Consider the following 13,339-nt stretch of genomic DNA (forward strand, 5'->3'; position numbering starts at 1 on the left):
AAATACAAAATCCTCTCTGCTATTTCGTTTCTTTCTTTTTCGTTCTGTCTGTTGCGTTGTTTGGCTCTATTTACAGGTACGGCATACGGGGTCGGGGACGTGACACATACGGGGGCGAAAGCGCATACGTACGGAGGCTCGTTACGTGCGGAGGAGTTGGGGCTACTGCTGGTTGCTGCGGTGCTGGGATCTCCTAGGGTTTTTCGTTTCTAATTTTTCTTGTTGGGCCGCTTCGTCATTGGGCTAGGGTTTTAGAAATTTAGGTTGGGTCTGGGTTGAATTTGGGTTTATGTTTGGGCAAGTTTAATGGACATAAAAAATTTTATTTTTATTTTTATTTTTATTTGATATATATTTTTATTAAAGGCCGGGCAAATATTGGGCCTTACACCACAAAAACAGAATTAAATTATTCAGGACGTTACAAGTTGTACTATTGGATTTGGGGGAGCTCAACTATAAATAGAGGGCCTCCTTCTCATTTATAACCATCCATTATATTTCATTCTTTAGTAGCGAACACTAATTGAGAGCATTTACTCAAACACCTTGTCTACTTTGCGTTTCTGTGGCTATTATGTCCTTTCGAGCTTTCTTTTGTCTTTGAGTTGCTTTCGCTTTATGATTTTGTGCCTTAGAAAAATTATGCGAGAATTCTCACTTTGCAAGTGTTAAACTGACTTAGCCATATTTGAATTGAAAAAATCGCTTAAGGCTACACTAATTACGAGATGAAAGGTCTAGACGTGTACATAGTATGTATTTATGTATATAAAGTGAATAGTGAGACATTGAGGTGAAAGGGACAAATGAAGCTAAATAGGGTTTTAAAAGATACCCATATTTATTAAAAATATCTATATTTTATATAATAAAACATTTGTTACTAAATATTTATAAATTGTAATATATATTTATTATTAAAATATTAATATAATTTTAAAATAAAATATTAAGAATATTACTTAATAATTTTAAATTTTATTATTAAAATACAATTTTAATAGTAAATAATTTTATTAAAATAATAAACTATACTAATAATTTTATTACATTATTAATATACTTATGTATGTTTAATAGTACTAAAATTATAATATTTGAGATTAATATTTTAATATTTTAAAAACTAAAAAGTTTATTATAATAAAATTTGGCTTTATTTTATTTTTATATAATTTTATGAATAAACTACATCCAATATCATTAAACTATTAATAAGCTTACGTTTTGGTCACTCAACATCAAAAGGTTTTAATCTCCTAGTGAGTATGAAATTTAATCCCTTGATTTTTATCAAATGATGATATATTCGTTGTTAGAAATGTGATGAAGATGATGATTATTTAAGAGTTAAAATTGTCAGTTTATATTTTAATTTGATGTTATTAATTTAATTAAAAATAATATATTTTGAGTTAATTCTAGAGAGGTTCCTAAACATTAGTCAAAAGTCAACAAAAATTATGATGTGTCATCACTTAATTGGTTAATGTGCCACGTCAGCAATTCATAAGCGAAAATAGAATATTTTAACAGAGTGACTAGTTTGAACAATTATTTTATCTCGAGTAACTAAATTAAGAAAAATTTAGAGTGACCAAAATAAGAAAAATTATATTTTAGAGTAACCTTGTGTATAGGTTACCAAAAAAATACTTAATATTCTAATGACTTAAATAAAAACATTTGACTTAAATGATTTCAGAACAATCAAAGAATAAAAGGGTCAACTCATTTTATTGATGAATACTCTAATAATCCATCCAATAAGGATTGAGTCTGCTCTTTGTATAAGATAAAGCTAATAGGTAAGCTGAGAAATCAGTACCAACAACTCTCCTAACTAACCCTCAATTGTCTATCAGCTGAAAAAGAAAACAATTATAATAGTTAACCAACTTAACTAACTAATTGACCTTACTAACTCTTAACTACAACTTAACTATCTATGTAACAGAAACATAATAGCTAGCAGACTTTTCTAGGTTAATTCTTTAATAAATGAAAATTTTCAAATGATTCAATAACTATTTTATAATTTTTAAAATTGAAAGATAAAACGTAACATTATTAATAATTTAATGACCTTAAGTGTAATTAATCTAAATTTTATATAAAAATTTAGGTAGTAAAATGACTTGCGCTTATGGCAAAAATCATTTTCCAAAAAAGAAACTTATTTTTTGAGTCAATTTTCAGGGCAATTTACCAATAAAAGCCCTTTTTTTCCAAAAATTACCGAAATGGGCTTATTATTTAATTATTTACCGGAATGGTCCTTTTTCCGCGAAATCGCGTCCACGTCAGCAACTCGCGCTGACATGGATGCAATTTCTTGGCGCGTATCCTGACATCGCGCTGACGTGGACACGATTTCGCGGTTTTTCCCACGTTAGGTTTTTTTGGCTTTTAGGGTTTAGGGTTCAGGTTTTTAAAGGATTTTAGGTCTTGGAAGAAATAATCTCGAGTTGAAGTTTCTGATAAAATAGTATAAAATCGCTTCTAGCAGGATGCTACTTGAGAAGAATTTGTGAAATCGCACCCTCGTGGACGTGCTTTTGCTACAGTAGGTCACGGAAGAAATAATTATTTTTTTTGACGTTTCTGAGCAAATAGTATAAAATTGCTTCTAAGATGCTATTTGAGAAGAATTTGTGAAATCGCGGCCTCGTCAGCGCGCTTTTGCTACAATAAGTCATGTAAGAAATAATTTTTTTTTGACGTTTCTGAGCAAATAATATAAAATCGCTTCTAGCAAGATGCTATTTGAGAAGAATTTGTGAAATCGCGCCCTCGTGGACGTGCTTTTGCTAAAGTAGCATGTTTGGGATGAGGCTATAAATTAGGCAGAAAATGTTCTCAGAATGTATAAGTCACAGCAGAAACAATTTAGATAGGCTAAGAAGGTTAGAGTTTCAAATATGAGTGAACGTATTAGTGTTGTTATTTACTACGATGGTGAGGTTTGCCACACCGAGAATGGTGTTGTTTTTTTGTCGGAGAATACGGTGCGACTGGTTTTTAACCAAAACATAGATGTAACAGAATTTCGTAAAAGGATTAGGCGTAAAATTTTTGGAATGACGCCAATGAAAGTTCTGTCTATCACGTATCGATTTTGTTCTTCTGTTAATCCGGTGACATATGACTCGTTCGACATAAAAGATGCTCGTAGCTTGGAGGCAATGGTGCAGACTCATCTTACTAGTGGAGCACCTTACATTGAGTTATATGTATAATTTACATCGCCAACTGATGTACCAGCGATCGGTGTTCGAGATGTATACACTACCTCGGCCGACACTTTCGGTCGGGTTACAAAATACTGAATGACCCATGTTCAAGATGGCGGTGTCGAATGCACATCCCCTGCAAGACACTCTGTCGGTGGATGGGACATGTACGTCGGTGGCTCGATGTTTGATGCTGGAAATACGTACTGTGGAGCGGCATCAAGTTCTAGCGGGTGGCAATTTACATCCAATTGGGGACGTTATCAAATGCCCAGAAGAAAGGATGATGTACTCCCTACGACGTCAACTAGTGAGGGGACCTCGTACACTGCAGATGATTGTGGGTTAGAATATGACTCCGATGTGGATCCACCTCGAGAGCCCAGGCCGGATGGTGCAGAAGTTGGCTTATTTTCTAAACTGGAGCCTATTCCAACAGAAGCTGAAGATGCTGACAGGAGTTCAGATGAGGAAGAAAATCCACGATTCAGAGCATACTCACCTCTAGCCCAAATGCATAATGTCGATCTGTCTATAGATGATGCGTTAGAGTTTCCAGATCTACCACACCGGTTGCATGATCATACAAGTTCGGGGGTAGATTTCGGTGAACTTGAAGTTGGTAATCAGTTTACCAACAAGGATAGTTTTATTGGTGCTTTGAAACAACATAGCATCAAAAACGGCGCTAACTACCACGTCGTTAAATCAAAATCTGATAAGTTTGAGGTGAAGTGTGCGGTACAAGATGACACATGTTCATGGAAAATCTACGCCTCGTTAAGGAAAAGGACAGGGTTGTGGGAGATAAAAAAGTACAAAGGTCCACATACATGTCTTGCAGTACAGATTGATCAGATCTCGAATAATACTTTTATTATGCAATGTTGCATTATTTAATGTACTCCCTTTGTAGGTGTTTCACAAGATCATCCCAAAATGGATTCAAGTATGTTAGCTAGCTTGATACTGCCCACGATAAAAGCAGATCCTAGGACTTTAGTGCCGGTGTTAATTGTCAATATCCGTAGCCAAATGGGGTACATGCCCTCTTACCGCAAGGCTTGGATAGCTAAGCCAAAGGCGTTGGAGAAGATGCATAGTGGGTGGGACGCATCATATAATGAAATATGGCAGTGGTGTCAGGTGTTAGAGAGATACGTCCCCGGTGCCATCACAGACCTTGAAATAGAACACGCGTACTACAACGGCCGATTGCTACGTGGATGCCAAGTGTTCAAACGCCTGTTTTGGACCTTGAAGCAATGCCGAGACGCATTTCCATACTGCAAGTCGTTGGTACAAATTGACGGTACCTTCATGTTCGGTAGGTATACTCATCGGCTATTGCTTGCAGTGGTACAGGATGGCGGTGGGAGAATTCTTCCAATTGCATTTGCAATAACACCGGGGGAGTCGTCTGATGACTGGGATTTCTTTTTCTCTAGGTTAAGGAGGCATGTGTGCCCTAACCTGATATCTGTGTTATTTCAGATCGGGGCGCCGGTATACTAGCTGCATTTGATTGAGAGGGAAGCTTATGGATGCGGACACACCATAGATATTGCCTAAGACACGTTGCTTCGAACTACTACAGGCAATATCCATCTAAGAGCGAACGACGACAAGTGACCAATATGGGTATTTAGTCTATATCTGTGTTATTTCGTTTGTCAATTTCAATTAGTTTTATTGGTAGAAGTGGTATAAATTATTCGCTATGATATTATATTGGCAGGGTATAAAATAAATAAAGATCGTTTTTACGAGATGTTGGCAATTTTACGATCCCAAAATGGAGAAGGGGCGGACTACCTTTGTAACATACGTTTCGAACAGTGGGCACAAGCATACGACGGCGGCCTACGATATGGCCATATGACGTCGAACCTGGCAGAATGCATAAATTCTGTTCTTAAAGGAACGCGCCATCTACCGATAACATCGGTTGTGCGAGAGACATATTTTTGTTTGGCGGCGCTATTTCCAAAGCGAGCAGCAAGTTATGCAGGCCAGATGCAGGGAGGCCATGTATGGTGTAGTAAGGTAGTTCAAGAAATTAACAAGGCCAAGGCGAGGGCAAACACCATGCACACAGTGTGTCACGATCGAGACAATTTATGGTTTCGCGTGACAGAGTTTGACAGACCGCACCAAGGTGTTGTTGGCGGGCAATATCGTGTACACTTGCGAAATAGGACTTGTGACTGTGGGATGTTTGATGCACTTCGTTATCCATGCGTTCATGTTATTACAGCTTGTCAGAAACTCCGTCTGGATCCGATGAGTTATGTGGACGAAGTGTACAAATTAGAAAACATGTACAATGTATGGAGACACGTTTTCCCACTGGTCCCAGATGAACGTAAGTGGCCGCCCATATCTCTTGCTCCTTTTAAGCTGTTACCGGATAGAGAATTACGTCGCAAACCAAAGGGTCGACCTTGCTCGACTAGAATACGTAACAATATGGATATCCGAGAAACAGCCAGTCAAACGAAGTTGTGCGGATGGTGTAGCAATTCAGGCCATACAAGTCGATCATGCCCTAATCGCAATAGTTGAATGTAATTGTAAAAAAAATTAAGTTTGTGAAATTATTAATTGATAAATCGTATTAAGTCAAAAAATTGTATTAATGGTTAGTAAAATTATCAAATTATATAAAATTATTAATTGTTAGTACCAGTCAAAACATTTTTCCAAATCTAACATTATGTGAATGTAAAATTATTAAGTCAAAAAATTGTATTAATGGTTAGTAAAATTATCAAATTATGTAAAATTATTATTTGTTAGTACCGGTCAAAACATTTTTCCAAATCTAACATGACGTGAATGTAACATTGTTAACTTAGTTTAGGATTTTAATTAAATTAGGTTAGGCTTTTTAATTAAATTAGGTTAAGGTTAGGGTTTTTAAGTTAAGGGTTTAGGGTTTTAATTAAATTAGGTTAAGGTTAGGGTTTTCAAGTTAAGGGTTTAGGGTTTTAATTAAATTAGGTTAGGTTTTTAATTAAATTAGGTTAAGGTTAGGGTTTTTAAGTTAAAGGTTTAGGGTTTTTAATTAAATTAGGTTAGGTTAGGATTTTTAATTAAATTAGGTTAGGGTTAGGGTTTTTAATTAAATTAGGTTAGGTTAGGTTTTAATTAATTTAGGTTAGGGTTTAGGGTTAAATTAGGTTAAGGTTTTATTACATCAAATAATATCAAAATAACTCGAAAATTTTTTTATTTTATTACATCAAATAAACTTCTATTTTATTACATCAAATAAACTTCTATTTTATTACATCAAATAATATCAAAATAACTCAAAAAATTTCTATTTTTTTACATAAAATAATATCAAAATATTCAAACTATTTGTACAAATAATTTTAAATACGGCAATCAATGTCTATGCCCGAGGGGTTCAGTGCCACATGGTGGCCGTCAACGGTTACGCGCTGGATTCCTCCTTTCTCTAGCTTCCGGAGGCGGTTGTTGTTCCTCCGGTGGGGATTCTGGTTCTTCTGATTCGGCATCTGGTTGTCGAACTTGGGACGATGATCCACCTTCAAAGAATAGTGTATGTGGAGGTATTTGCATCAGGAACGGCGACGGTGTTTGAAACCCATACGTTGGAGGGGATTGGTAAAAAGGAGAGCTCCCCGACGGCCCCCCTTGCGATCCCTTGTGCGCCGCTGGCCTATACATCGGTGGTCCGCTCGGTATAACAGGAAATAGAGCCTCATTGGGTGATTGCGTCGGGTGACTGCGTCGGTGCTCTCGTTGGGCCTGGTGATTGCATGGCCACTGATGATGAGCCGGGTGAATGTCTGGGCCTCGTTTAGAGGCTACCTTCGTCTTGTCGTCTTGGATTTAGAGGTCCGCGCCTTACCCTTTCGATACGTATTTCCCGCTGCCTCTCCTCTGGCGTCAGTAAATACAGCTTGCCATGGATCCTAAACCATGGCATGTATTCTGGAACGCACGATAACTCTGAAACGATGATTGGTTCCCGAGTAGGTAGATATTCATACCGATCTTCCCACATTTCCATGTACTCAGACCAGTATCTCGTCCAATTCGTATTCAATTGCTGAAGGTCGACTTTGTGTTGATCGTCAAACACCTCAGGACCCACCGAAATCGGTTGTCTACATCCAAACTATCGTAGCACTCTGTCTGTTTGGTGCGGCTCCACGGTTGCGTAGTTGACCAACACGACTTTCACGTGCCAAGCTTGTGGATTTTGTAAAACCTCTTTCGAGATTACTGGCCGAATTGTCGGATCCTCGTATGGTGTCCATTGAAACTATATGAACATGATAGAAATATTAGTTATATACATAATACTAAATACGAAATACTAAATATCAATCGAATAGCGAATGTATGGAAATATCTATTTGCAATAATACTTACTTCTGCTTTCGACCGTTGGTCCAATAGAAGCCGTATATCTTCAAGAGAGGATGGTAATCGAGCATAACTTGCCGGATGGTTCCACCTAATTAAATAAATTTTTAGCATACTTTTATTTTTAAAAATCTACATAATAATTGTAAAATGTAATATAATAAAATTTACCTCGTTATGAGTGGAAATGTATATGGGTGGTTCACTCGAGGACGTAGAAATGGAAAGCGAAACCGTGCCCATGACTGCAGTAGTGACAGGCAACTCCGATGTTTGCTCTCCTCGGTCGCGTCGCCCTGCACATCTCCCGATATAATGTTTCCAAGATGACAGACCCCCAACTCAATTCACTGGCTACTCTAAAATCAACGAGTTTTAGTAGCCATCTTAGATGTACGCGGCTCCGTGACATGTCGGGCATCAGATAACCTCCAATTATTTGAAGAATGTATGCCCGAGCATATCAGATTCTTTCAATTTCGGTTGAATCTTCATCCGGATCAGGGAATGTGTCACGTAACCAGCCCATCTCGACGTTACCTCCCTCCATTTTCTCTGGAATAGCGCCCAAAAGCTCGTAGCACACCGCCTCCCAATTGCTAGATTAGGCAGACCCGGTGACTGGGTGCCCGTCCACCAGCAATCCCAACTGCAGACTAACATCTTCTAGAGTGATAGTGCACTCTCCACATGGAAGATGGAATGTGTGCGTCTCGGGTCTCCACCTCTCGATCAACGCACTAATCAGTTTCGGGTCCAACTTGCATCCCCAGCCTATTATCGCCACGTGCCAAAAACCCGCTTTCCACGGGTAGTTCTCTACCAACGGTGGTGGAGGAGCATGCATATTCCGGATATTGCATTCCAATACTCGATCATCAGACTTTTATAACAAATAATAAATTAATAATTATCTAAAAATGCATAAATAAAAAATTCTTAAATAATATTTAAAAATTAAATTTAACACTTACCATTGTCATTTGTTCCACCGATATGTGATGCCTATCAAAACTAGTCAATGATCCGGCCATTGATGAAATCGTACAAATTTTTACGATTTATAAAAATATAAAAAAATTTTAAAATTATTTTAAAAAAGGAAATTGAGAGGAAATTGAAATTAAATATGGATTTGAGAGAATTTTGGAAGGAAATTGAGAGAATTTTGGAAGGAAATTGAGAAGAATTGAGAGGAAATATGAGAGAGGATTTGTTTGTGAAAAAATAAAAAAGGGTGGGGGTATTTATAGTTTTTTTTTTACCGTTGGGGGGGGGGCAACGATCAAATTTTTGACCGTTGGGTACTGTTCACGCGCTGACGTGGACGCGATTTCCTGGCGCGTACCCTGACATCGCGCTAACGTGGATGCGATTTCGCGGAAAAAGGACCATTCCAATAAATAATTAAATAATGGGCCCATTTCGATAATTTTTTAAAAAAAGGACTTTTATTGATAAATTGCCCCAATTTTCATTAATCAAATTACTTTTTACAAAATAAAACATAAACAATTTCGTGAAACAAATACACAAAACATATATATATATATGAATAACTACGATTTCAAGACGAGAAACTCCATAGTAGTTCTGAGATAAATTTAAAAAAAAACTTATTTTCCATTAGAATAAGTAATTATTGAATACTTTCAATACTATTATCGTGACAAAAAAATTACCTTATAATTGTTGAACTATTTTTAAGATGGTGACGACCACCATCACGACGATGATGATGAATTGATAAATTCATGCCAATAATTATCAAAATCATTTTATAGATGATATTTAAAATTATTTTAATTAAGTAAATGGTTTTATTAAGAATTCTGGCGAAGACTTATCTGTAATTCTTAAATAAATTTTAAAATGTTATTTCTATTACAATAAATAATTATTGAATGTACATTTTCAAAATGTATGACTTCAAAATTTTGGTTGAAAGATTTTATAGGCGTATTTAGCATTAAAAAAACAAACATGAAATTTTATAAAGAACGTAATGAAACACCATATAAAGAGATCATGGTATATATACAGTTACTTGTAGTCAACATCCTTCAATAGGAGCACTAACTAACAATCTAACATGTTAATGAACACAATGGTCATATATTTATTCTTATTATATAGCTTTTCTCTAAAGTGAATGTCAGCTAAATTGGTAAAAAATTATTTATTTTTAAATAATAACAAATATTAATTTATATTTATTATGATGGTGTTTTTATCTTTTCAAGTTTTTAAAATGATATCTTCAAAGATTGAATCTATATTAACAAAATTTGAACACAATTCTTTTATAATTCCACTAATAATAATTATTAAATATTTTCTCATAAATATAATATATTTTACATTACTTTTTTTCATGAAATGTGATGTAGTATAAAATTTCTGATATTAAAAAAGAAAACAATATGATAAAAAGGCTAAAAAAACTCCTTGATCTTTTTGGGTTAAATTTATTTACATATGGCGATTGACATTGCATATTTTCTTTTTTGGGTTGGGGGGTTGGGGGGGAGGGGGGGTGCAAGTCATTAGAACCCAATATGGTGCGTGTACTGCGCATATGCTTCTGACTGCATCGCAATCGGGGCTCGTGTAACAGATGCCGGAAGATCAAATCCATCGACAAGTTCCCCTGCAATGTTTCTCACTTGAAAACATAGGTACTCTGTGAGCTTGTGGATTGCCTGCATAAAGGAAAACAGAGTTACTAATGAAACACCAATACTTGGGACATATGCTCTATACTTCTTTCTGATTTGGACTCCATACCTTGGCTTTGTTAGGAGCAACATAATCAACATTACGGTAAGTTCCTATGTCGTTCCAGATGTGGTCCAGCGCATAAAGATCGCAAACGAGTTTTAGAGCAGCTCTACTACTTGCATCAGGACAACTGGAATTCAATTTCAAGCTCAGTTAGAAACTCAGAAAGTATGCGCATGGTAAGCGGAAAATATTAGAGTTGAGGATGTACTTGTGCACAGCTTCGATAAACTTTGCAAGGATGACAGACTCAGTATGAGACTCTGCAAGCAACAGAAGGTGATTCAGGCACCTATTCCAAGCACCAAAGGTGCCTAGAGTTTTCGAGTGCTTCCGGAGCCGTGCTGCTACACTTTGGAGCAGTCTCGAGGTTCGGTACTAAAAACCAAAATTGTAGAAATCTTATTGTTACAATTTACACTATGAAACGATAATGTACAATAACAAAGATAACACTCACCCTGAAGGCATCCAACTGGAATTTAGGGTCTCGCAAGTGATCAGCGCTTTCCCATCGAGCAATTATAGGATTCGGCTGTGACAAGTATGTGTTCATAGATTCTCGCAAGTAGTTCCATGTAACAGAAAGAGTACCACCTTGGAACTTGTCTTTATATTGCTTCAATAGATCAGCAGCTACCTAGATAGATCCCAAGAAGAAGTCTCATTAAGTTGTATCAAAAAGCAAATTCAAGGTCTAATGAAGGAAAACTGAAAAAAGACATTGTAAGTTTTCAAGCAAGGTGTCTGAAACCTGTTGCATAAGTACTGTGTTGTCTCCTTCAAATGTCTGGAAAATATCGTGATCGTTCCTCAAGCTACCAAACCGGTTGACAGCGGCATATCCATGGCCTCCGCAGGCTTCCCTGCAGGTACTCAATGACTTTGCTGTATATGATGTCACGTAGGCCTTAAGGCCTGCGGAAAGTGCATGTACGTCAGCAACGAGTTGTTCATCGTGCATCTTCTTCATCTCCGAATATTTCTGGACCAAATACTGAGTAGCAAAATGAAATGCATACGATGAAGCCAGCATCGGCATGAGCTTGTGCTGTTGTGATTGATAATCAAGAATGCTGACTTCAGGCTGTTCGGGAGGACCAAATTGCTGGCGTAGTAAGGAGTATCGAACAGCGATAGTGACCGAAATCTTGAGGAAGCCAACGGAAGCATATGCAAGGCCGACCCTCCCACCTACAAGTTCACCTAACATGGCAGCGAAACGTTTGTTTATAGTAGGGAGACTACTAGTGTATTTTCCATCTTGAGAAACATCGCCGAATCGATTAAGAAGGTTATCTCGGGGGATTCGAACTGAACGGAATCGCAGTGCTCCATTATCAACTCCATTCAAACCAACTTTATGGCCACAATCGTGGATTTCAATTCCGGGAAGTGTTTGGAGAGTGTTTAAATCCCTTATTGGGATAATGAAAGCATGGACTCCCATATCGGAAACTTTTTTGGAGTCATGAGTTGGTAAAATGAGTTTAGCGAAAACTGTTGCGAATTTGCCATGAACAGAAGCATTGCCAATCCACCATTTGATGGCTCCGTCATTTGGTGTGTCAATGATGAATTCATCTGTAACTGGATCAAATGTTGCCGTGGTTTGAAGACCTTGTACATTTGAGCCTTTCAAAATCCACATAAATTTCACGGTTTAGTTTTTTATACATAAAAAACACCACCATAATTTATAACAAGAAAACCCAGATTGTCATGGTTGAAACAGAGAGCTTACCGTGGTGTAGTTCTGTCATGGCGAAACACCCAGGATAATCCAGATTGTCGATTCCATCAAAATATTTATCCCTATGCTTTTCAGTTCCTAAGTTCAGCACTGAACCTCCCCAAAGACTGCACAATTTTAAGCATTCCAACTCACTACGATTAATCCAAAACCAATAAATTCCTCATTTACAAAAAAAAAAAAAAAAACACACACACACACACACTCCCCATAAAACCCAGATTCCAAAACTTAAAACATGAATAACTTTCATAAATTTAAATACCCAAACTCCAAAAAGCAACCAAGATTGAATCTTTAATATACCTAAACTGGACTCCAAGTTTGATCCCAAGAGATACATCAATACTCCCAATAGCTTCAGTAATGGCGAAATACTTAGCGGGGTCATCAACAACATATCTAAAAGGCTTGATCTTTGCTTCTCTAACCAACGCAACCAGCTGTCTCATACAAAGCTCCCTATGTTCATTCATTGAAACCCCGACCGGGGTTTGTAAATCGGGCCTTGACTCGAAAAATTCAATGATTTTCTCTTGAATATCCCTGTTTTTCCCTCTCATGTAGGTTGAGAGAGAGACTTTGTCAACCTCCAGTTTATTGGCCGCCTTGGCGCATGTTAGCATGTTGAGTTGGGGTGAAGGTTGAGAAGGTGGAAGCGGGGTCAGGTGAAGGGACAGACACTGGATACGGCGGCTCGCGGCGGTGATGGACGGATGGGATTCATCCTCCACCGTCTGATTTGGGTTCATGTTTTTACGACAACGGGGAATTTTTTTTTAAGCGGTGGTTTGTCCTCTGACAATGTGAAGAAAAGGAGGGGTTTTTAAACATAAAAGTCATGGTGACATGGCAATTTTTTATTGGAAGAAAGGAAAGTCGTTAAGTTAGCTCGGGGCCTTGGGGGAATGGATATAGTGATGACGTGGCAGGTTTTGAGACAGATTGGGATTTGACCTTTTGAGTTTGTTTTGTCCTGTTTATTCTTATCTTCCCATATACGCAGAATGGATAAACTTTGGTTTTTCTCACACAGATTTGGTTTATCTATTTTAAAAAATAATACAATATTTTTCTTTAAAAATATTATGAGATATTAATTTTATCCTTTAAAAATAGTAATCATTTTTCTGAAAATTGTTACGAAAATAAAAATAATTTAAAT

The 13,339-nt window shown here is 37.0% G+C and overlaps 1 protein-coding gene across 1 annotated transcript; it reads right to left on the minus strand.

The window, feature by feature from the left end:
• Positions 1-9,929: 9,929 nt before the first annotated feature.
• On the minus strand, positions 9,930-12,982 carry LOC105778147 (acyl-coenzyme A oxidase, peroxisomal). The gene is made up of 7 exons (XM_012601772.2): positions 12,481-12,982; positions 12,166-12,281; positions 11,176-12,056; positions 10,882-11,061; positions 10,633-10,799; positions 10,428-10,551; positions 9,930-10,342 (listed from the first exon to the last, which is right to left on the minus strand). Exons 1-7 carry the CDS (start codon positions 12,924-12,926, stop codon positions 10,187-10,189), a joined length of 2,070 nt encoding a protein of 689 aa, XP_012457226.1. The 5' UTR covers positions 12,927-12,982; the 3' UTR covers positions 9,930-10,186.
• Between the last annotated feature and the right edge of the window lie 357 nt (positions 12,983-13,339).

This window comes from Gossypium raimondii, chromosome 10, assembly GCF_025698545.1.
Source record: "Gossypium raimondii isolate GPD5lz chromosome 10, ASM2569854v1, whole genome shotgun sequence".
NCBI classification, from domain to species: Eukaryota; Viridiplantae; Streptophyta; class Magnoliopsida; order Malvales; family Malvaceae; genus Gossypium; species Gossypium raimondii.

What these genes read in the sequence shown, in the direction of transcription:
- LOC105778147 (XM_012601772.2), bottom strand. Translation starts at nt 12,926, where the DNA reads ATGAACCCAAATCAGACGGTGGAGGATGAATCCCATCCGTCCATCACC. An exon ending in AAACTTGGAGTCCAGTTTAG is followed by an intron (nt 12,282 to 12,480) that starts GTATATTAAAGA and finishes AAAATTGTGCAG; the next exon opens with TCTTTGGGGAGGTTCAGTGC. An exon ending in TTTATCGAAGCTGTGCACAA is followed by an intron (nt 10,552 to 10,632) that starts GTACATCCTCAA and finishes ATTGAATTCCAG; the next exon opens with TTGTCCTGATGCAAGTAGTA.